The sequence below is a fragment of the Alosa alosa genome, chromosome 23, assembly GCF_017589495.1.
Source record: "Alosa alosa isolate M-15738 ecotype Scorff River chromosome 23, AALO_Geno_1.1, whole genome shotgun sequence".
NCBI classification, from domain to species: Eukaryota; Metazoa; Chordata; class Actinopteri; order Clupeiformes; family Clupeidae; genus Alosa; species Alosa alosa.
Genome location: NC_063211.1, coordinates 19,585,486 through 19,610,847, shown reverse-complemented (window position 1 = coordinate 19,610,847; position 25,362 = coordinate 19,585,486). Strand labels below are relative to the sequence as shown.

The 25,362-nt window shown below is 41.5% G+C and overlaps 1 protein-coding gene and 2 non-coding genes across 6 annotated transcripts; 2 read left to right on the top strand and 1 right to left on the bottom strand.

The window, feature by feature from the left end:
- Positions 1–7,733: 7,733 nt before the first annotated feature.
- Positions 7,734–21,639, top strand: atg9a (ATG9 autophagy related 9 homolog A (S. cerevisiae)). Of its 4 annotated transcripts, none has more exons than XM_048234913.1 (15): positions 7,734–8,002; positions 8,961–9,178; positions 9,600–9,643; positions 9,856–9,920; positions 10,059–10,208; positions 10,556–10,697; positions 11,372–12,120; positions 13,659–13,812; positions 15,379–15,558; positions 15,809–16,045; positions 16,668–16,909; positions 17,432–17,549; positions 18,476–18,680; positions 19,011–19,153; positions 19,472–21,639. In XM_048234913.1, exons 2-15 carry the CDS (start codon positions 9,076–9,078, stop codon positions 19,478–19,480), a joined length of 2,541 nt encoding a protein of 846 aa, XP_048090870.1. In that variant the 5' UTR covers positions 7,734–8,002; positions 8,961–9,075; the 3' UTR covers positions 19,481–21,639. The 4 variants fall into 4 exon arrangements, with proteins under 4 accessions (XP_048090870.1, XP_048090869.1, XP_048090871.1 ...); XM_048234912.1 differs by having other exon boundaries at positions 7,735–8,002; positions 8,980–9,178; XM_048234914.1 differs by lacking the exon at positions 7,734–8,002 and adding an exon at positions 8,185–8,428 and having other exon boundaries at positions 8,980–9,178.
- On the bottom strand, positions 17,777–17,849 carry trnak-uuu. The gene has a single exon. It is a non-coding gene; the product is annotated as a tRNA-Lys (tRNA).
- A 1,074-nt stretch (positions 21,640–22,713) lies between the features above and the next one.
- trnak-uuu lies at positions 22,714–22,786 on the top strand. The gene has a single exon. It is a non-coding gene; the product is annotated as a tRNA-Lys (tRNA).
- The last annotated feature ends 2,576 nt before the right edge of the window (positions 22,787–25,362 follow it).

Below are 25,362 nucleotides of genomic sequence, written 5' to 3'. Positions count from 1 at the left end.
AACTCTCTCCCCCACCACAGAGCTCTGATGCAGGGCCAAACCTGGAGATCCCTGCTGTTCTCCTGCTGGGTCCCTGGAGCCCTCCTGCAACAACACCAGGCCATCTTGCGCTGAAGCCCAGCAAAGCCACAGGAAGGCCAGGCTTAGTTAGGAGCACAGGGACCCCACTGCCATGTGGGAACTTGGAGATGCGTGCTAAAGAAAAACATCTGTACGCCAACGATGCTTCCAAGTTCAGTGGGTGTAGGCAAGGTGATTCAACACTATCTGTCTTTTGTCCCAATACACTTAAATCAGGTGAGGATCAAGAGGATTATGTAGGTCTGTGCAACATGGCAATCACAGGAAATGCATTGGGATAAATGCAGAGACCAAATTTCCCTCATGGGATCAAAAGAGTATATACTATACTACTACTACTATACTATGATGCTTTGAGGAAGAGTGTATGAGTATGTGAAGTCATGGGAAGGGTGTGTGTGTGAGGAGAGAAAAGGTGGGTTGGTTTTGGGGAGACTTTAAAAGAAAATATATAAATAAGTATTTTCTTATATGTTATATATTCACATTATATAATAATTTAAAAGAAAAAATGTTATTATATAATATTTATTGGTCAAATAAAAAAGCCTCTGAACTAAAATAACAGTACAGTTCCTGAACTACATTTTGTGTTGGTGATGGCTAACTCTAGACTGCACCTTTAAGAGGAACTCTGGTTCACCACCATGCAATTCTCTGAGATGCCCAGGCATGCATAAATGCTATCATATGTAGCCACTTTGCTAATACATTCCCATGGTGCCTCACAGGAAGAATAAGCTCCCAGCATATGCCGTGTCTGTTTGCTGTGAAGAGGATTAGCACACTTTCAGTGGAATAATAGATGTATTGACCTACATGTCCGTGTTCACCTTGATTCCGAGCAATACACAGATATGAAAATGTTCAGAGCGCGACACTTAAGCCCCTCGCAACCCTGCTGTTAGGAACATACACGCACATATGTATAGACACACACACACACACACATATACACACACACACACACACACACCACTATGGAGGATGATTTAGGACTCAAGGGTTTACAGCAGGAAATTTATTTATGAACCTGCTCTTGCCAAGACTTTCAGCAGTGGTTGCCTGCGTGTTTGTGATTGTGTGTATGTGTGTGTGTGTGTGTGTTTGAATAAGAATATTCAGTAGATGTATTTCATTTGTTCATGCAGTGTTTTTCTGCATCTTTTATCTTCTGTGTGTGCACTTGATTGACTGTAAAATGATATGAGAAATGAGAAATGCTCTACATTTTTTCTGTGTGTATGTACATGTGTTCATGAATCTCTATCATGTGTGTGTGTATCTTCTTGTGTGTTGGCATGTCATTCTCAGTCTACGCTGTCATTCATCCACTACGCAGACAGACAGCAGAAAAAGGCCACTGAGGAAGATCACAGAGGTATCTGTTCTTTTAGCCTGCAGGGTGATATCCCTCTCTCTCTCTCCCTCTCTCTCTCTCCCTCTCTCTCTGTGTCTGCCTGTGTCTGCTTATAATGAGTAGTGGTGGGTGGGGGTCGATGTTCAGCAGCTTGTAGGAGAGTGAGTTGCGTTCGATTTAATTAGACATCCCAGGAGAGATGACTTCATCCCCATTCACCCCACTGCCCCCCTTCTATACACACACACCAGTCCACCCTCTTCCCCCTATTCCACCCCAAGGGGGTCCCCCCCCCCCCCCTCACTTCCATTCCCTCTCCATCACTGCGATGACAGCGTCTCATCTGACCAAATTAGCTGCCTGGACGACACAGCGCTTGCAGAGCAGGAAGCCTGAGGAAATCAGTTAGGCCATTGTTATGCTATCCCCTCAACAACTATAGGTGGCCATGATAATGGGGCTACTGTAAGGGCTTTGGAGCTGTTCCTAATTTACATTTCACAGTTAGCAGATGCTTTTATCCAAAGCGACTTACAAAATGAGAAATAACATTCAAGCTACAATGCAGAAGAGACCATAGCTCACAATAACTACTACAAGTAATACTACTGTGCAAGGGAGACCATAGGTCACAATAACTACTACAAGTAATACTACTGTGCAAGGGAGACCTTAGGTCACAATAACTACTACAAGTAATACTACTGTGCAAGGGAGACCATAGGTCACAATAACTACTACAAGTAATACTACTGTGCAGGGGAGACCATAGGTCACAATAACTACTACAAGTAATACTACTGTGCAGGGGAGACCATAGGTCACAATAACTACTACAAGTAATACTACTGTGCAGGGGAGACCATAGGTCACAATAACTACTACAAGTAATACTGCTGTGCAGGGGAGACCATAGGTCACAATAACTACTACAAGTAATACTACTGTGCAAGGGAGACCTTAGGTCACAATAACTACTACAAGTAATACTACTGTGCAAGGGAGACCATAGGTCACAATAACTACTACAAGTAATACTACTGTGCAAGGGAGACCTTAGGTCACAAATACTACAACAATAAATACTACTGCAGGAGGATGAGAGTGTAGAAGTACTTGTCAAGTGTTTCGAAGGAGGTTGAGGTAGCAGGAAGGAAGAAGGGAAGTGAATGGTAAGTGCATGTTACCACCACAGGACATGTAGCTTGATAGATAGATAGATAGATAGATAGATAGATAGATAGATAGATAGATAGATAGATAGATACTTCATCCAGAGAGATATTTAGGAACAACTAAGAACAAGAATAGGAGACAAATATTGCAGATATGTGCTGGAAAATTCTGTGATCCAAATGCAAGTTGAAAGCATGAGCTTAGCAGGAAATTACTTCTTGATTTTCTTCTGTGGTGGAAACCCACTTTGCAGTGATTTGTGAAGTGGCCTGGACTACAGAGACAGGGATCTTTGACTTAGTGGCCTAATTAGTATACTTCTTTGCCTAGATTAGCCCAAATAAGACCAAATAGTGATCCTTTGGGATTTAAATTACCCAGATTACTTGAATAACAGGATTAGGAGAGCTGTATTTGCTGCTGTATGAGTGTCATGTCACTCACACTTCAGATTGGAATTTGGGATTTTTTGTAATGGAATTTGGGATTTATTAATCACAGGGTATCATCACTGTGTTGTGATATAGCCTCCAGATGTGACATCTTTCCACCATGTTATTTATTTAAAAAGCAAAGGATGAAAAGAAAAGAACGAGAGGACATGAAGAGTATGGGAGTGGAGTGGAGAAGAATGAGGAGGGGAGAGCAGGGCTGTGTCTCAAAGGTGCTCTAAGCGATGTCATGTGGTTTCTAAGCTAAAACATTTTGTCACATTCAGCAAAACTCTCCTCACAATCCTCTAGCTGCCTGTCCCCTGAATACATTGTAACAAATTGTGGTCTCTGTAGACAGCCCAGGCTCCAAAAATGGAAACAAAAACAGCCTGGTGCAGCCTGGACCATGAAACATAACAAACTTTTCCAGCCATTCACCGACGAGATGCACATTCAGGATAGTTTCAGTTGCATGGGAGGGAAGGGGAGGGAGGGGCGAGCTAGCTCTCTGTTTTGTTTGAACGTCAACAGAAGTGGCGTTACCAAACGTCGCTTAGAGTACCTTTAAGTATAGTGCAGATATTGGGACAGTATTAACCATTGAAAAGTGGGCACAACGCAAGTAAGCGCTCAGTGCACACTAGCAGTGGACTGACGGAAGTATGCAGTTTGAGACTCAGCCCAGGTGATTTTTCTTCTTGGATGAGTCTTGCCCCAGTTGCATTGGTGCTTATTCTAGGGGGTTCATGTTCAAGCTGGACTCCGTAACGCACCTTGAGACAAATTCATATTATGGCACCTCCTCAATAAACTGAACATAAAATTGAACTGAACTGAATTGAGAGAACTGGAGAGAAGAGGAGTACAGGGAGATGTTGGCAAGTTGAGAGAACACATCAGGAACAGAAATCAAAATGGCGAATCTTCCTTTGTGTGGCGCACAAAGGGAGACAGAGCTGGGCGACTTAATGCACAGATGGTAGGCAAATTTCATTATATTAGCTGAGTACAGTCTTGGTCAAGGACTGGTTGACACAGTATAAATCATCATCATCTCTCTCTCTCTCTCTCTGTGTGTGTGTGTGTGTGTGTGTGTGTGTGTGTGTGTGAATACATATTTGTGTGTGTTTTTGTTTTTATGGGGGGAGGGGGGTTGACATACTCTGACATTGTTTGTAATCAATTTGTCTAATAACATTTTTTTTGTGGGCTTGTATGTCTTTAATCCGATAGGACAGTGGAGAGTGACAGAAAACAAGTAGGAGAGAGAGATGGGGTGGGATCGGGAAATGACCTGGGTCTGACTCGAACCTGTGTCCCCATGGAGACGTAAACCTGATTATTATGGTATGGGCACTGTAGCCAGCTGCGCCACATTGCCCCTCCCTAATAACTAATTTTAACTATTTGATTAGATGGCCAGTTATGAAAGCCTTTTATTTAAAAGATGAGAAAAGCAACAAAAGACTGAGGGGCCGTGGCACAGGTGACTGCTGTGTCCGTACCACATTTGGGTCCAAGTGCACATGGAGACCTGGGTTTGAATCTGACCCGCTGTCATTTTCCGATCCTACCCCATCTCTCTCTCCCTCTCACTTCCCATCACTCTTCACTGTCCTGTCCAAATAAAGATAAAAGATCCCAAAATATAAAAAACAACAACAAAAGACTGAGAAGTCAGTTCACAAGTGCACATATAACGCAAGTACAATGCAAGGTTTTCTGATTCTGTGTTAGTGTTAATTTCGTCAGACGAGACAAGAGGAAATATGTTCGTCAACGACCTTTTTTTTCATGACTAAGACGAGACGATGACGAGACGGCAGTAATGTCCTGAAACACTGACTAAGACTATCTTAAGATGCATTATTGTTGCCTAAAAAAAGAGCGAGACTAAAATGTTTTCCATGAAATAAAAACTAAGATAAAATCTCCCTTCATGTTAGTCTACAAAATGAGAAGACAGAATATCTAGCTATTATGTTTTCAAAATATTCGAATGAGTAAATAGCAACAGCTTTCCTGTAGGCTAGTCCTCGTGCTGCTGCTGCAACCCTGTGGCTGCAACACGAAACTACATGGAACAAGAACACTGGAGATTTCTGCCAGAGTTAGCAAGCTAACTACCTAAGCTTTATGCCACAATGCTACATACCCAGAAGTTGAAGCTTCTCTCATACAAATTAACATCCCCAGAATGTCCATACGAAAATGTTCAGCATGTAATGTCAACTATTCATCTAGTTAGACTGATGATGCAAAGTTTGCAAGCAAGTAAGCTAATATGGAAAGTTAAGCTAGCAGGTTAGCTATGGCTAAGATGGAGAGTCTGTTTGGGGAATGTGTTGTGTTTAGCATATAAGCCATCTAGCGGGAGTAAAACATTCTCAAACTTTTTTCAGTTTCAGGACCACTTAACTAACCCTAGCTAAAAAAAAAAAAGATTAGACCTACTTCAACAGTAGCCTATAATTAGTCTACACAATAGGCATACTCACTGAACCACCTTGCTTATTGACTTTTGCACTTTGCTTATTGTGTCAGAGGATTCATACTGTATGATTTAAATTGGCATATCTTACATAGACAGTGTTGCAGAACTGTTTGGATTTACATACAAGTTATATTGCAAACAACTCATCTATATTATATTTTACCACGTCTGCTCGCGGACCACTTGGGATAGCTTGCAGACCACCAGTGATCCCCGGACCACACGGAGAAACACTGGTCTACGAATATGACAGTGGTCCAGTCAAATCTTTTACTGTCTATGGTCAAATCCCAGCCGAGCTATAACTGTAGCTTGACTTACCTGTGCATGTAAACATACTGACTGACAAAAAATCAGAATGAGTAATTATAACAGGCGAGTAGCCCTCGTTGAGATGTGTGAAACACTATTTGACTCAAATGGTAATCAGAAATAATTTGTTATAAAAAAGACTAAAATGTGTTGACTAAAACTGACTAAGACTAAGATACCTTTAGTTTTCTTTTGACTAAAACTACACTAAAATGGCGAGACTTTTAGTAGAGCTAAAACTTGACTAACAAAAATGATATTTGAATGACTAAATATGACAAAGACTAAAAAGGACATTTCGTCACAAGACTAAGACTAAGACTAAATTAAAAATAGGTGATAAAATTAACACTATTCTGTGTCAGCTCTGTGAGGAGCAATTTTAGAGCACATTTAACACAAAAAAAGCCATCTGCCGCCAAGGCATGTGTGTGTGTGTGTGTGTACAGTGTGTGCCCATGAATATTCATGCTTGTGAGAGAACCACCACTGGACCATAACAAACAAGACACTTTAACTTGTCATGACTGGACAGGGTTAAAAACCATGAGGATCTAGAGCAGTGGTTCTCAAACTTTTTCTGTCATTCCCCACTTTGGAGGTTGGGAATTTTCAAGCCCCACCTGAGCCCATCATCACGGCAAAATGGTAACATTAAAAAGTTATTTTTGCATTTTGGTTCCACGTTTCATTTACCGTCTCGGTCTGGATCTGGTGTTGTTTCAATTCATGTTAGTCTGTTTATGAAACCTATGTTTGTGTGTGTCTATTTTGTTTTGAAACTATGATCCTCTTTGTCAAAAAAGAAAATAAAAAATCTTCTTGTTCATTGCACCCTACCTGTCATGTCTCTATTCCCCACTAGTGGGACCCGCACCACACTTTGAGAACCACTGATCTAGAGTATAGAGAATCTCGATGCAAGAGAACTGAGAAGAATGTTCATGTTGAGACATTTCTGCAAATTCTGAGGGATTATGTGTTTGAGAGGATATGAAGAGCTCTTTTCCGAAACGCTTAAAATCCATTTTTGAAAACATTAATAAGCCATTTTATTTAATTGTGTATTTCAGGTAATATCAATAAGAGTGCAGTTGTGTTGTTTTGATTGAGTAAAGATAAATCACATAAAAATAACCTAATTACAATTCCACTGAAATTACTTGGAAACAAAATTAAAAAAATAATTTTGAAAATGCATTAAAATGGAGTATATAGCATTTTGGAAAAGAGCTCTTCGCTACAGTAAACCTCTACCTATGAGCCCCCACCCCATTCTGTACTGAGGGAAGCAGTAACTTACTGAAACAATGCATTCAAACGGCACTTTCTGGAATGTCCACAGGGTGGAAGCACTGTCTGAAAAACTGCATCTGAATCGATTGTCCATGAATCCTATCAAGATTTCATACAGATTTCATAGTGAGATAGAATTTACAACTGGTTGTTTATCAACTGCCTATTCACTTAAATGCATTCAAATGAACAATGTTTTTGTAATACAACCATATATCCAGAAGATGGCAGCAAAGTACTATCACAAATGTAGGCTACCTGCCTAAAAGGAAGCTGCCCAGCACTCAAGGATTTGCGTTTTTTCACCTCGTTAAAAAAAAGAAATTGTACCAATCCCTGCGTTTTAAACAATCGTTTGCCAGTATTATGAATTGCTTAATAAGTGTGTGTATGAGTGTGCCCACGGGCGCCTATCACGATATTTGGTTCAACTGTTCTTGCGTCTGCCAGGGCGTGTCTAATACAGCCCAGACGGAACAGTTGAGACGACTGTTGTTCAGTTGTTTTTTCTTACGGCATGCATTAAACCCGCCTCTTTCTGGTATTGGCTGTTTTGGAAATATCTCACACTTGATTGGATGAAATGTTTGTCGTTGATATCTGATTGACAGTCTAGGAATGTATGTTGAGAAACGAAAGCAAGCAGTAATATGGAAAGGAAAAACGAAAGGTTATCTTAATGTCTGCCATTGTAGGCATACTTACTAATCGTCATTGATAAAAGAATGTTGGTGAAAGAGCTCACGGGAGTCTCACTGCTCCTTTGACGCGCCCGTCCAGGTTTCCAGACAATCGAATTTGGGATTGTTGTTTTCGTGCTGGTGGTTCTCCTAAAGAAAGAAACATGGCGTGAGTACAACTTCAGTTTTGCTTTTGAACCATACCCATACTTGCTGAGTCACTGGAGGATAATATAACAAGTATTCTGACAAATGGGATTGGATACTGTTATTTAAACTCTGTGTAATGTTCATCATGTAAGCTAGGCTAGGCTATTGCATAGGGGATGGGGGATGACATTTGGATTATGCAGCAAGCAAGCAAGCAACCGTCTTGAGCAATATCGCAAGCAATAACAACTAATGTGGCGTTTGGCGACAGTTCATGTTAACTGTCGCACAGTCTTGATTATTTCGTAGTCTAGTGTAACGTGGAAGAGGACCGTGAGTGGCCTGGTCGGACTGATTAAGGCTAGGCGTTGCGCTTCTCATTTTTCCCGAACAGCTGATGTTTGCTTTGGTGTTATTCCCCAACGCGTTGACAGCTTTTGATAAGGTAACTAGTATCTCGACTGCAACACATGTAGCCTAATCAATGTTCCGCGCGTCTCTCTGAGTAAATGGTGTACACGGCCTGGTTTACAACCTAGCATTGGTAATCTGCAACCTAATGCCCATTGATACTTTGAATACACAAGGTTAGGCAGACTGGACAGTGTAATTCGTGGTAAAAGGTCAGTTAACGTCACAGTTTGGGGTTGACTTGCCTTGAGGTTGTCTGGAGATATGACGAAATTATACGCATGTCACTAGACTGGCTGCGGCCTAGCCTACTGCTAACGCGCAATAACTTGTGTCAAAAGATTAATCTGAGATGTTTTGATAATTCTGATAGACTCATCATTTCTACACTAACCATTATTTTGTGTTTTAATTTGACAGTGGATTAGAACATGTCCAATCTAGTCAGAATCAGAATAATACAATATGATGTGAATAGCCCATAGTCGGCAACGCAACTTAAAATGACTGTGATGCTTTATTTTGTGAAGGCTAGATGAAAGCAAGACATACTTAAACAAGGGCAGTTCTCATCTTTTTTAACAGGAGAGGAAGACCCACTGAACTAGAATATGATGTGAACACACAGAGAATCGTTAGCATTGATCTAGTGTGACGAGGGATCTTCTGGACGACTGCACCATGGCCCACTTCGACACGGAGTACCAGCGTCTGGAGACGTCATATAACGACTCCCCTCCCGGCGAGGAGAATCTGCTTGTCCACGTTCCGGAGGGTACGAAACGTAAGTTAGGAGGGAGCATTTTAGAAAACACATTCAGATAAGACTTGACTGAAATTTGTTGCGGTGAACCAAATTGGTTGGCGGTCATGATCCATAGCTCTTGCCACTTCATGTTATGTGAATGGAAAAGTCCATCACTATCAAGGCCCAAACCTCAGGCCTGTAGTAGGAATGGTCAGATTATTCATCCAGTAGTTCTGTAGATGATCCTCAGACACAAGCCTCCTTTAGAAATATTTTTCAGTTTTACTGGTATCTTATTTGCTTATAATGTAAAAATATAAATCGATATAAATCGATTTTTTACATCAGAAGTGTCACCTGACACCAGACTACACGATCATAAGTAACTGAAGCTCATTGTGTATGGACATTAGTAGTGTGAGATGTATACTCATCTTTTTGTCTTTTCTTCAAACAGCACAATGGCATCATATAGAGAACCTGGACCTGTTCTTCCAGAGAATATCCTTTCTGACAAGGAGACATAGTACCATCAATAGTGGCATATAGGTAGACCATTAGGACTATAAGGTTGACCGGTTATGAATTTCTGTGTTGGTAATGACTAAAATGATGCATGTTAAATTCAAGTTCTCATAGAAATGGTAGGGCTCTAGAATGTTTAGAAAATGAATGGCTCAATGTTTGACTGGCTTTCCTGAACACCATCATACATCTACAATATGCACCAAAAGAATGGATTCACATGTATGCTGATGGGAGAAATATTTGAGCTTGTGTAAGTCAACTATATATATCTTTCTATATATAAATTTTTTTTTTTTTTTTTTAATTTTACTCTTAGACCTTGCACAATATATTACCCAGCCTCACTGATAAGAACTCAACAGACTCATTTCTGTTTTTTGTTTTTCAGGCAACTGGTGTTTGTTGTGGCATTCACTGTGTTCTTAGCCAACTGTGTGGACTATGACATCCTGTTTGCGAACAAGTTTGTGAACCACACAGATTCAGCAAAGGTCACGCTACCTGATGCCTTTTTACCAGTAGATGTGTGCAGTGCTCGGTAAGAACCTCACTGTAACATTTGCTTGTACAAATTGAATGTGAATAGTGTTTTAGTGATTCATACACAGGAATTGACCTTTTGCTTGTCACCCATCAGTGGGTAGCAAATACACACACACACACACACACACACACACTATAACCAGTTGACACAAATGCCTTATTCACATGATTGCTGTTCAGGGGTCAAGTTTAACCTTGTGTTCATAACAAGGTTTGTAAAGTGTTTGAACTAACTGGTTTTAGAGTTTGAAGCGTATGATTTTTGGACGAGGCCATAAGCGTCATTGTGTACAGTACGTCCCAATAGACATTAGCTAACACACTCCTCTATGACCCTTACAGAATCCGTGACAATGTGGCCGCCATCTTCATCCTGGTAATTTCTGGAGTATTCTGGATCCACCGGCTCACCAAATTTATTTACAACATCTGTTGCTATTGGGAGATCCGCTCCTTCTACAACAATGCCCTCAAGATGTCCATGGTAAGTCTGTGTGTTGTCCTCTAGGACACTGCTACACACAGATCTTTCTGATGGAGGGAACTAGAGGAGGAAGTAGCAGTACCAGCTATTAATGGGAATTGCTCAATCCAACTCTTGTGTAACTCATGACTATTTTTGGTTATTGACATAAGCAGTTAAGAATAACCCTCAATATGATTTTGCAGTCCCTGAATATGATTTTGCAGTCCCTCATTTAAACCCTTACCCATTGTATTAGACAAAGGGGAAAGGGTTTACATGATTTAATTAAACTGTTTTTAGGACAAACATACACATAAACATGTGTATCTGGCGCAGAAACTATGTTGTGGCAGGACTAAATTCAGCTTTTTTTTCCAAAGCTTTTACAAGGTACATTATACTTGGATCTTTCCAGGAAAGTCAGTGTTCATCGTAGTTCTCTCTCCTCCCGGTTTCCTCTGGAGACTTGCGCTGTAGCCAGCAGGCACAGTGCTGTGTGCAGTGAGTTAACCTCACTTCTCCACACATTAAGAGATGTCAGTCGTGCTAATGACAGACGCTAGCAACTGTTTTTTGTTTCAGCCTTCTTGCTAGCACGTCCTCCTACCATGTCCTAGGTTTACATGTGCAGGTTCCTTATCACCTTGGTTGACACTGCGCTCCTCCTTCTCCCTACTCTCCCCTACTCTCAGGCGGACCTCCCTTACTTTACCTGGCAGGAGGTGCAGGCGCGCATCGTGGAGATCCAGAAGGAGCACCAGATCTGCATCCACAAGAAGGAGCTGACCGAGCTGGACATCTACCACCGCATCCTGCGCTTCAAGAACTACATGGTGGCGATGGTCAACAAGTCACTGCTGCCCGTGCGCTTCCACCTGCCCATGCTGGGCAATTGGGTGTTCTACACGCGCGGCCTCAAGTACAACTTTGAGCTCATCTTCTTCTGGGGCCCCGGCTCGCTCTTCGAAAACGAGTGGAGCCTGAAGACGGAGTATAAGCGCGGCGGGAACCGCTTGGAGCTGGCCGACCGGCTGAGCTCGCGCATCCTCTGGATCGGCATCGCCAACCTGCTGTTGTGTCCGGTCATCCTGGTGTGGCAGATCCTCTACGCCTTTTTTAGCTACACGGAGGTGATCAAGCGCGAGCCGGGCAGCCTAGGCGCGCGCTGCTGGTCGCTGTACGGCCGCTGCTACCTGCGCCACTTCAACGAGCTGGACCACGAGCTAATGTCGCGCCTCTGTAAAGGCTACAAGGCCTCGTCCAAGTACATGAACTGCTTCATGTCGCCACTATTCACGGTGGTGGCCAAGAACGTGGCGTTCTTCGCGGGCTCTCTGCTGGCCGTGCTTATCGCGCTCACCATCTATGACGAGGACGTACTCGCCGTCGAGCACGTGCTCAGCAGCATCACCCTGCTGGGCGTCTGCGTCACCGTCTGCAGGTACACACACACACACGCACACACCCTTATCCATGTGTTTATTAGTATGTCTATGCTTGCTGTCTATTCTGTCTATCCGTTCCCATAGATGCAAGTGTCGTTTTTGTTTGCACTCAAGCTTTGTGCTTGAGTCATGTGAGTTTGTACTCAAGCTTTGTGCTTGAGTCATGTGAGTTTGTACTCAAGCTTTGTGCTTGAGTCATGTGAGTTTGTACTCAAGCCTTGTGCAGCAATCACATTCACATGTAAAGTCATATTACCGTACATGAGACTGTTACTAAAGGACTGGTGCTATTTTCAAAGCATTGTGCTGTGTTCACTAGATGAGTTCCACAGCAGAATTGTTACATAGAGAACATTACAGAAGAAACTCTATGAATGAAAGGAAGCGCTATCATTGTTAAACAGAACAATAACTGATCATAGTATACGTTTATGGTTAATTCTTGTATTATGAGCCAATGTCTGCGTCTTGAGATCAACGCAGAAGAGAGGTAGCTGTGCTGATACTCACATGACAGTTTGGCAATATGTTCTTGGCTGTCAGAGTGTCGTGAGGCCAAATTAATCTGACCTCATTGGATTTTCATGGATCCCCACAGAAGAAAATTTCCCATGGTTCCTTGCATGTTTAATAGCCATGCATGTAAATGAAACAGTGGTCCATCTGTGGTGTCCTGTTGTGCAGTTAGTTACTGAAACGCTGAGCAGGGCTTCCTGAAGGGTACGGATAACATGAGACGCCTGTGTGTGTGTGTGTGTGTGTGTGTGTGTGTGTGTGTGTGTGTGTGTGTGTGTGTGTGTGTGTGTGTGTGCGTGCGTGCGTATGTGTGAGTGAGGGGGTAAGTCTTCCATGACTAATCAGTCCCCATTTGGAAACACTTAAGGGCATTTTAATTGTAATACTGGATTAGTAAAAAGGAGGGAGAAATATTGAGGTTGTGTGTGTGTTTTTTAACCTTGTTAACATGTTCGTAGAATATCTGCTATGTTTTATATGACTCAGCAGTCAATGCCATTGCTGAGGATTTCTGCTATGGATCTGTGTTTCAACCAATCACAGCCCAGATGGGCCAATTTCGGCATCAGTCCAGTGGTGCGTCATAATAGTACAGAACCAATCCTGAGTACCTGGGGTGGGACAATTCTTCATAAGGACGCGAACAAGCAAGCTAATGTTTCAGCTGCAGCAACCTGTGAAGTGCCAGATAGATCCCAATTCCTGAAAAGAGGAAGTGTAAAGTTTTGTTTAAGCCATTTTAAGGCTATAAAGGTATATTTTTGTGAAAGTTTTTTTAGACATAAAGTCTAAAAAATGTCTATATTTGGAGAAAGTGGGTGAAAATTCTTCAACAACAGTAATCGAGTAGGTTCTACAATCAAACACGCACTGTATGTCATGTCAGTGTTAGATCACCACGGCAGCATCTGAGTAATATTGGGGTAGATGACTTGTCTGTTTCACTTGAAAGAACCCCTTAGTCATCCCCCTGGGGTGCTGCTGGACTAATGTTATTGTACGATGTTTGTGTGCCCAGGTCTTTCATTCCAGACAAGCACATGGTGTTCTGCCCAGAGCAACTGCTGAAGGTGATTCTTGCCCACATCCACTACATGCCAGACCACTGGCAGGGCAATGCCCACCGCTACGAGACCCGTGACGAGTTCTCCCAGCTATTCCAGTACAAGGCGGTGAGTCCAATAGGAAATAAGGAAAAATGACTCTTTCTGTTCTTTGTGCGTGTGTGTGTGTATTGGACACACTGCCATGCTTCTGACCTTTTCACAGGACCACCCTGTCCTCTCTCTCTCTCAATTGAAGAAAGCTCTACTGGCATATCTTTCTTAACTTTTTCCTGGCCCCCTGATCTTACTCTTTCTATTTGTTTTCAATATTCTGTGGCTTGTCTGAGGTGTAGTGGTTTGTTACCTGTTGCCTTACCTGTCTCAGGTAATGGAGGAGCTCAAGTTTGATGTGAGTTAGTGCTGGGCGGTATACCGGTTCACACCGCATACCGGTGTATATTTTCGTTATGATATGAATTTTTAATATACCGCCATACCGGTGTATTTGCTTACACAACGTTTGGAACGCTGCGCCGCGCGACAGTGTTTCAGACAGGACTTTCTTCACACGCACGCATGGTGCCAATGCGAGGCATAGTGAGGGTAAACACAAAACACTTTAAGTTTTTTCCCTGAAGTATGACCCTTAAGGCTTAATTTCTCCTTAGGTAGGGGGTTTATTTAAGGGTGTTGCACAGAATACCTTAAATTGTTTCTTTAGTTAAGAAAAAACGTTAAGGGATACTGCATTGAAAGGGATTTACCAGAGAGGGTTAAAGCTAGTAATCAAGGATCTTTGGATTTACCGTATTCTACGATTCTATTGAGATTGTTTAACAGCTGTAACTAGCTGGTAGTAGGTGATGTTAGTGAGCAACCCACCGAACACGGTGAAGTTTAATGTTCTTATCATTCATCTCACCTTAAGAATATTCGCTGAAATTATCCAGGTAGCAAGTAAAGCATGTTATAGACATGCACTGAGCAATACTAGCTGGCTAGTTAGAAATGATCCTGACTGTCATCAGTGAACCCAAACAAACTTTTTTGTTAATGTTTTGCCTAGCGAACCGAAGCTCATGGCAGGCTAACAAGACATCCACATGAAGTTAACGTTAGCCTACCACTAACGTCATCTAAACCACACAATAACAATAAGGCATGTTTCTAATAGGCCTATTTGACAGAGTAAGCATATTAGCAGAGAGGTTTTATTTTAAATTGTATAATTTTCAAAAAAGTATAATTATGCAAGTTGCACTACTTTTTGTATTGGTTTTATACAAAATGTTTGTGAAATTTGCACAGTTCTGTTAAAAGTTCTGTATTTTGACTGCAATTGTCTTTGCATTCTGATTAGATTCTTCATTAGAATCATGAGTGGCTCTTTGTAAACAGCATCATTTTCTGGGGCCATGCAAAACTGCATTACCACTAGTCAGTGTGGAGTTATTCTACATCATGACAGTAAAATATCCTTACTCAATGTACTGCAGCGATTCCTCTCCCAACTTGTAGAAAATGCTGTGAACATCTGATTATGCATGGAAAAAAAATACCGTCATATACAGTGAAACCGTAAGAATTTTGAAAAATACCGTGATATACATTTTTGGTCTTGCCTTACCTGTCTCAGCTAATGGAGGAGCTCAAGTTTGATGTGAGTCTTACCTGTTGCCTTACCTGTCTTAGGTGTTCATCCTGGAGGAGCTGCTGAGTCCAGTCATCACTCCGTTCATCCTCATCTTTTGCCTGCGCCGCAAGTCCCTGGAGATCATCGACTTCTTCCGAAACTTCACCGTGGAGGTGGTGGGAGTCGGAGACACCTGCTCTTTCGCCCAGATGGACGTGCGCCAACACGGGCATCCTGCGGTGAGGGCACACAGCATGGGGTCATCAAAGTTTACGGTTTTGTGCAAGATTTTTGTTTTGCCGTTTTCAGATTACAATCAATTGTCATTTTATTTGTATAGCACATTTAAAACAACAGAGTTGTTACTGATCAAAAATGTTTTGGCTAGCCCTTTTTTGGTGCCAAACCCATTTGATATTGAATAATCATGACTTGATATCATTGTTTGGACTCCTGACTGAAGCTCTCCCTCATTGGTCCATTTTTTAGTGGATGTCAGCGGGCAAGACGGAGGCGTCCATCTACCAGCAGGCGGAGGACGGGAAGACTGAGCTGTCGCTCATGCACTTCGCCATCACCAACCCACACTGGCAGCCCCCGCGCGAGAGCACCCACTTCATCAGCCAGCTCAAGGAGAAGGTGCACCGTGAAGCCACCGTCAGCCACCAGGGGGCAGTAGGCGACAGCCATGCCTTCACCTCCATCCACTCGCTCCAGTCAGAGGAGGTGCGTGCGTGTGTGCGTGTGTGCGTGCGTGTGTGTGTGTGTGCGTGTGTGTGCATGGTCAGTCTTAGTAGTTGTTTCTGTCTGATCCTGTAAAGTGATTAGTACATGCCTTTTGTAGAATTTAGTCTGCAGGCATGTAAGACCGTGACCTGAGAATATAGACATCAGTGTTTCCCATACATTGACTTATTTGTGGCGGCCCACCACAATATCAACATTGACCACCACACAATGATTTTCCAGGTTGTGCTAAATTGTGCGTAAATCTGGTTAGCATCATAACAACGCTGTGCTAATTTGTTAAAAACTGTTACGTTCAAGTTAATTCTGCAAACCTACCACCACAAATAGAATTTAATTCTGTGGGAAACACTGGACATTATTATTATTATCCAGATCTCTATCTGTACAAGTGAGAGTGACCCAGCTGTCTTTATGTTAAACAGCTACAATGTACAAAACTGTAGCCTGTGTTGATTTCTCACATACACAGTACAGTTATCACAGTATGGTGAAATTTTATTTCCTTAATGGCATTGTTATTACTAAAGAATTTTGGGTATGGAATTCTTTTATTCTATTTGAAGATCTTAATAACCTTTTCCATCTTTCACCCCGCTAGCCCCGCAGTCTCATCGCTAACCTGCTGTCAGGGCCGCCTCCTCTCGCCTCCCTGCACCTGGGCCGAGATGGCTCATTGGCCAATCACGTGTCGGTCGGCCTTAGCGACAGGGGAGCACCGACACTGTGCTCGCTCTCGCCACTCAGCGGGAGCCTCCACATGCGAGGCAGCTACCCGTCGTCCCGCCTGCCCCGCCCTGACCACCCCGCCGTGTCCACCAGCCGCGCTATGGCCGGATCAGGGTGAGCACATGGAGCTTGGAGCAATGTGCACCATACATACTGTGTGTGTGTGTGTGTGTGTGTGTGTGTGTGTGTGTGTGTGTGTGTGTCAATTAGTTAGGGTTAGGGGAGCATATTTAAGCATGGATATAATGCCACTTATATATATATATATATATAGTAGTATAATAGTAGTATTGTTGTGTGGTAAGAAGGTACTGTTAAAAGTTCAGTCAGTTTGCTGGTTGTTATTGCATTACACACCTTACATTATTTTCAGCTCACATCGAAATGAATTAGGAGAAAGCACAGGTGTTTTTGGCCTCAATATATTGGTCATTTACAAAATTGTATCACATGTAAATCCCATCTATATCATTATTATATTGCTTCCTCTGCATTTGTTTTGACAATGCAGTTTGAACATTTTAGAATCTTACATATAACTAATTTGTAGAAAATGATCAGTATGCCATGATTTGTTTCTTCAATATTTGGTTTTCATTGTGTTTTTACTTCTATCTCTCTGTCTCTCTCTGTCAGTACTGATGCTCGCACAGTCAGCTCTGGAAGCAGCGCTTGGGAGGGTCAGGTGACCAGTATGGTCCTATCAGAGTACGCCTCCACGGAGATGAGCATCCATGCCCTCTATATGCATGAGGTAATACACATGTGCAGACAGAGACACACACACTCACACACAGAGGTAGAAAGCAGGCCAACATGAAAGTTTCATTACAGATGAACTCTGTGTTTTTCATTTTTATTTTATCACTTTTTCAAAGCCATATTATTGCATTTATGGTATGATTGTAGAAGAGAAACACCACAGGGAATAACTTTCTGTCATATACACAGCAAGGCAAAGCCCAGTCAGAAAAGTGATATCGCCCGAACAGGGACTTGAACCCTGGACCCTCAGATTAAAAGTCTGATGCTCTACCGACTGAGCTATCCGGGCTCTGATAGAGTGATGTTGTCACATGACTTACGTACAGGCAAATCACATGCTTGGTTTTCATCAAGTATTTTTGAGTAGTTTCAAATTTGACCTGTTTTGCCATTGCCAAAAAATAAAGCCCTATAAGGCTTCTTGTTCTTAAGTTTATGACTTTCCATTAGGCATCAACTGTGATTACAGCGCCTCCACATGGCCCGTAGTGGTACTAGTGAGAGGCCTGTGGTGATGGGATCAGTTTAACACCAACCCTTTCTCTACACCATGTTTTCAAAAACACATACTAAATACAAACATATACTTTGAGGAGTTCAGTTGAGTTAGGTGACATCAGAAAAGGACTGAAGGATAGATCTCTGTTAGAGGATAGGTCTTTCTCACAGGATTTGGCCCCAGTATTCTGATTTTAAATTTGTCTCTGGATTAGGTCAGGCAGAGCTGTACTAGATCAATTCCAGAGACAGTCTCTTCTGTGAGCTGGTGTGTGTGTGTGTGTGTGTGTGTGTGTGTGTGTGTGTGTGTGTGTGTGTGTGTGTGTGTGTGTGTGTGTGTGTGTGTGTGTGTGTGTGTGTGTGTGTGTGTGTGCAAGCCAGTGAAGGTTGATATGTGTGTCATGTGTTGTCTCTCAGCTCCACAAGCAGCAGTCTCGCGGTGAGCTCTCTCGCCACACGTGGCACCGACAGGAAAGCGACGAGAGCAGCGAGAGTGTTATCGACGATGTCGAGGCCCCGCGCAACATGCCACGCTCCAACACCTTCCCCTGCACTGCCACTCCACACCAGGAGGGGGCAGCACTGCAGAGCAGTGGTCAGAGGCGCTACGGGGGAACCACAGGTACGGAAGCTGACCGCACAGCCTCTAAGCACTGGTTAGGGTTGTCTAACAAGCCTTCACATATAAATATATAATATAATTACATATATAATATAATATATGTAATATATTTCTTGAATTTCCCCTGGGGATCAATAAAGTATCTATCTATCTATCTATCTATATAATTAATATAATGTATACAAAGGAATATACAGTGTAGAGTATAGAGATACCTATCTTGTGCCTTTGGGTATTGAACTCTGCCAGTTAGGCTGGCTTGGTTGTGTTGTTGACACATTGCTCTGACTTACAGGAGCTCACTCTGTGTCTTTGTGCTGCCCTCTCTAGATGCGTTGAGCGGAGCTAGCAGGAGCCAGCGGTCAGCTCGCGTGGCCATGGGAGGCTGGGTAGAGGAGATCCAGCCAGGTCGGCACCACGAACCAGTACCCGAGGAGGGTTCTGAGGATGAACTACCACCACAGATCCACAAGGTGCCAGAAATAGCTTGGAACGTTGCTAATCCTCTGATCTAGCATCAACCACTCATGGTTTTGAACAAAGAAGCATTTTGCATTGCTGTTTGCTTTGGTTACTTCTATGACGTACAACCATTGATTGCTGGAAAGCACCCTGAGTCCTGGAGGAACAGTTATATTGTTGTAATGTAGTTACAAAACCATTTGAGCAGCCATTAAACCTCTGGGCTTGGTTTGACCGTTTTGTAAATCTTTTTCACAAACATATGGCAGTAATCCGCTTGTCTGTGTTAATAATGTTTTGTACATCACAAATCTTCTCTTCTCTCATAGGTGACATAACCTGTGGGCCATCATTGGTATCTGAAGACATAAAAGGGAACTACACTGACACCAGATTCACACTGACTTGGATTTCTATTTCTCAGAAGGATGAAATATTTATCTCACAATTATCGTGCATATTTATCACTAGCCACGCTGTGCCATCTCTGCTCACATTACAATTGACATGGGTGAGAAGATGGCTGACATTAGCAAAGCTGAGAGGAGAAACTAGTAGACCTGCACACAGCCTTCTCCATTTCATACACAAGCCACTGAATCTTCATCTAGAAACTGAACTGGACTTCACATATGAACAACTGACAGGAATATGCATCACACTGTAGCAGGAAAGTGTTGGTGTCATTTCTATGCTATCCAAGATGAAACATTTGAAAAGAACTTGAAATCTTCATCAGCATCTCAGCTGAGAACAGTATGATCATAAATACTCAAGGCCCTGCTAACTAGACAACACAATTACTCTCAACATAAAGCTATTTTCAGTTGAGCCCCTGCTTTGTTAACTGCTTTCAGTTGATACTTATGCTGGCATAAAGATTGGCAGAAATTCCTTACCCTGAAGTTATTCTAACATTTTGAAATTTATAGCATTTGAAATCCCCTACCATTAAAGGACATTGGCAGAAATCTATCAGTGAAGGAAATAGTGTTTTGCACTATAGATTTGGGAACAGGGATAGATTTAAGATAATTGATTTACATGCATCTTTACATTATAAACATAAGGAATGCAAAGCTGAGAGGAAAGCTTGTTAACTTTATCCTAACAGGATTTTGCTCAGGTATGTTTTGGGAGTCAATCACCAAATGACATACAAGGAGAAAGATTCTACATTGTATATATTCATCCCGGTGTCCTAGTGGTTTAAAATGAGTGTTCAGGTTCTTGTGATTATGGGGCTAAACAATGTAAACATGATTAAAGCAAAGTGTGTTTTTTTTTAAAAGAAATATTCATTTAATCTAGTTGGAATGTGCCTGATTTGTTTGCTGGCAAAAATACATTGACAGGAATGTCCACAAGTGTGCCATGCTTAGCTTAAGCACAACATAACATTGACCTGAGATCAGAGGTAAGCTAAAGGCTGTCAGATTAGACAATAACATACACCCCAGCATGGCACTAGATGATTGTGCCACCCAACATGCATGCTTTTCTCTGACTTACTGTTTGCACACTTTTAAAGAGATTGCACTTTAAAAGGTTTCTCAATCCAAAGGACATTTGAGTCAATTACTCATAGGTTTATTGTCTCCTTAATTTGTTCATTCAGTTTTAGTTTTTTTTTAATCAGGTTGAATAGAAGTGTGTGTGTGTGTGTGTGTGTGTGTCATCCAGGGAACTATTTCAAAGTATGCAGTTTAGTGACAAACCTGAGTAATTTAACTCTGAGTATTTGGTAAACCGAAGAGCCCTATGACTTCACTCCCCTACCAAAACAAAGCCAGAAGGTTTTTCTTTAGGAAGTTTACTACTAAACTCTGATTTAATATACTCAGGTTTATCTCTAAACCAAGTACTTGGAATTTCCTTTTATTTGCGTAGGCTCAGGATGTAGAAAGCACATAAACAGACAGTGATGACGTGTGGGTGGGGGACAGGGTCGTGTTTGAGGGAAATCATTTGAGCTCATTTCAGGCAAGAAAGAAACCTTTCAATTCAAGCAGACAATTGCACATAATGTGGAGAGCAGGGGCCTATAAAGGATTACAACAGGAATTACAGTAAGTTTGGAGGTTGCTGGCTAGTTACGTGTAGGACTTGTGTGTTTGTCCCCATCCTCCTCAGAATTCATGTAGAATTATTTTATGTACAGCTTACTAAAAAAAGGAAACAAAAATACTGTCATGTCATGTACAGACCACTAGACAGTTCCTTATTACAGACCGGCCACCGCTCTATCACAGCAGAATGTTTCTAGTGGCCGTGCATGACCATTTGTTCTTAGACTGTAGAAGAGATTATCAATAGTATGTCACCCAATAAACGCAGACCAGATGAAATCAATCTGTAAGATTTTATTTAAGAATGTTTTTTTCCCTGCATTTTGTGTTGATTTTGGTTCATTTTAGTTTTTCTTTACAGATTTTTCAGTATGACATTTTGTACAGTTGTAAATTCATCAATAAATTGTATTTCGTAAATCGTTAAAGGACTTGTGGTATTTCTTTTAATTGTGTCAAAACTGGACATTGATTTTTGATAAACAGATCCCGTGAGATCCAACCATTTGAATGCATAAGTGAACTGACCTACTACTTATTCAAATGCTAAAGGAAGCTTGATAGCTACTTTAAAGTCTAGTTACACATCTGCTTATTTTCTTAGACATACATCAAATAAAAATATGTTTTTGTTTGTTTTAAATCAAATGATTGTGTATTATAGATGTAATACAGCACTTTGGTCAGTGGAAACTGTTTTAAATGTGCTCTATAAATTAAATTTACTTACTTACTTACTTACTAATTGGCCTAGGCTATACCTTGTGTATAGACAGGAGCAAGCATTGTCAAATGCAAGACATTCTCTTGTCTTGTGCAGTGTTTAGATTGATTGTTGGTGCTTGAGTGAGTGTCTCAGTCCAAATAAAATAATATAGTCCTATCGAATGTGTGTGTGAAGTGTGAGAGGCACATTGTTTTTTTAACCTGATAATAGTCTCTGACTCCGTGTCACCGGGGGTAAGCTACCAGTGTCCACATCGTGTCGCTGTTACCTCAGCACGTAGCCTACAGAGACGTAGAGAGAGTTTGGCCAACAGTCGCCATGTTGGATACCAACTTCTAACCCTATGGGGGGAATATGCTATGTTGAAATAAATCGCTTATTTATCACAAGTAACAGGCATAACTGTTATAATCAACGTTTGTCAATATGTAAAAGGCCCTTACAGAAAGATTGGTCCCCAACATGGCGCCCATTCGATTCACTAGTTTGCCGAACTCTGCTCTGAGCACGTAGCCGAAGCACCAACTACCCAAGGCGAGCAGCATATCCTACTACAATACGAGGGAATAAATGCACTGCCGTGAGTTGGAAGCAATTCTTAGAGTATTTATTTTGCTTCTTTGGATTATTTCAGGATAAATCAACATCTTGTTTACGATGAATTCCTGAAGCCAGTAGCCTAAGTTGGTTTAACAGAGAAGAATAACGAGATGTACAACAGGCATTCAACCCAGGATGTTCGAGATAAGTCATGTGACCACCTAGCGCTCGCAGAGCCCGGATAGCTCAGTCGGTAGAGCATCAGACTTTTAATCTGAGGGTCCAGGGTTCAAGTCCCTGTTCGGGCGGTATGATTTTCCTGATCGGCCCTACAGAAAACTGCAAGGCCTGCTCTCACTGTAAGAAATAATGCATTGTGAAAAATATAAGACTTCACATGGGCTTATTCGATCTACGACGTATACCCACTTAAAAAGCATCACCATCTCAGTATACCCACTTAAAATAGGCAAGGATATATATTAACATGTGTTGTTGATCACAGTATATAGGCTACCCACTACAGCTAACAAGACTACACCACAGTATACCTGCTACAGCTAACTACACTACACCACTGGTGATATCGGTTATCGATCCCTGAAATCGTCAAATATCGAAATCGGTTCTGTCCAACACTGAGGCCTCCCTTGTTGCACCAGGCCAATGATGTCCTGACTTCTTTGTCTCCGTTGTTATGGGCTCATCATCAATGTAGTAACGTGTGGCACACTAAAACAAAACAAAAAACAACTGAATTTCAGTCATTCTGTTTTTACATTATACACAAAAAACTAGATCAATGTAGTATGTTGTATACTAGCCTACTCACAACCAACAAATTCTATTAGGTCACAATCTTTTCCATACAGTTTTATTCTCCTGCTGCGGTGTCTTTTTGCAAAACACATCCACAAAATCATCAGGATTTATGGCCCTTCTTTAATTCTACACGTAAAACCCCCAAGTTAAACAACATGCGTTAACATAGACAATGTACATTTTAATGTAGCCTACTTACTACCAACCAATTCTGTATTAGGCCACAGTTTTTTCCATACAGTTTTATTTTCTTGCTGCTGTGTCTTAGCAAACAGATCCACAAAATCATCAAGATTTATAGCTCTTGCCCTTCTTGACTCTACACGTAACACCCCCAAATTGCTCAATTGGTCGTCACTCATTGTATTTTTCAAGACAGTCTTGATCATCTTAAAGTCCCAAAAAGTTGGCGTGTTCCTTTAAAAGGGATTGTAATAATTGAAGGGACACAGTTCTGGAGTCCTGGTAGTCCTACGTTTTGTGAGGGGAAAAAACTCAATTCCCTTTGCCTCACAACACAATTTCCATATTGAGGAGTTAGAATATGAAAAGTTCTCTTTTAGTCCAGTCATTTTAAGCCAAAATAGGGGTCAACGTTGAACAAATTGCAACAGAAGAAAACTTAACTGATTTCTCTCATGCAAATAGGGGGGACAAAAATTAACCTTCACATATCAACATGAAAATTTTGATAACTTACATCAAGACAAACAAAAAATGTATTATAAGTTTTTTGAAATTGTTTGTTAACATGGGCAAACAGGGCATAATGTAATTATAGCTAATTTACTAAATACCACAACGGCAAAGTAAAGTCTGACTGGACTACCTTCTCTTAATCTCAGAGAGAAGTACATAAAGAGTTGGCATGAACGAGCCTGTCCTAAATGACTCCTTATCTGTGTTGCCCTGTCTCAAAGCTATTAGTGTTAAGTCAAGTCAACTTTATTTATATAGCACATTTCATGCGACAAGCACAATATGCTCCAAAAGAAACAATAACAACAAACATGACATGACCAAACAATAAAGATATATGACCGCCGCTCAGTCCTGTTCATACTCTCCGCTTGTCACACTTGTCAATTTGTCTCCATCTTCTCTTCCACCCCCTACTCTTGCAACTTTTGTGTATGCTTGCATGTGCGTGTGTGCGTGTGTGCCTGTGTGTGTGTGCGTGCCAGTGTGCTTCAAAATCTCAAGTCCAAAATAGCCTGGGCTATTCCAATTGTCAGTTTATTGCTCATCCTTTTTTCGTTGTTTTGAATAGACACGGCATACCCATTGTTGGCGTGTTGTTGCAAAATCCGCGGAATCTTTTTATGCAAGCAAACTGCATACAGGGAGCCTTAACTATTGATGTCGGACATGATAATCATCCAAACATCTTGCATTTTTCAGTGCTGCCAAAACTCCGCTACCCCCTCAGTCTCTGGTCCCACGTGCTGTGCTGTGTAAGGGGGGTAGTAGAGCGAAGAAAGCCAATGTATGCTGCTTTTACTGATATATTTAACAATACATGCATTAGGCTTACTAATCCAAACAACGTCACACTTGGCACTGCACGTAGTCTAGTGACTGTTTGGGAATGAAAGCTCATTTGCTCACATTTATTTCGTTTAGACTTTTTGTGGTCTTAATGCAACATTTTACAAATCAGCTGACAGGGCCACCAAGGACTGTGGGTGAAGCAACAGCAGAAAACCCTAATTAGCAAGCAGAAATGTCCTAGCCTGGTGCTTAGGGTGGGTTGTAATACAGGCCAGGGTGGGTAGAGTACTGAAAATCTATACTCAAGTAAAAGTACAATTACTCCCTTCAAAAATTACTTGAGTAAAAGTAAATATTCCCAACTGAGAAATCTGCTCAAGTAAAAGTAAAAAAGTACTTTGTTAATAAATTACTTACTTACTTTTTTTTTTGTACATTTTTATATTTTTGATGGCCCTTTAAAGGGATACAAAACGCCTGTTTGCTTTTCTCCTCTTCTGTAGGCTAATCATATAGGCAAACATTAACTACCCAATTCAAATATATTTTATTTAATATACTCTATCTTGTC

Excerpts from the sequence above, each read along its gene's own strand:
- atg9a (XM_048234913.1), top strand. The coding sequence starts at position 9,076 with ATGGCCCACTTCGACACGGAGTACCAGCGTCTGGAGACGTCATATAAC. Across the intron at positions 10,209-10,555 it reads GTAGATGTGTGCAGTGCTCG|AATCCGTGACAATGTGGCCG; the intron begins GTAAGAACCTCA and ends TGACCCTTACAG. Across the intron at positions 12,121-13,658 it reads GTCTGCGTCACCGTCTGCAG|GTCTTTCATTCCAGACAAGC; the intron begins GTACACACACAC and ends TTGTGTGCCCAG.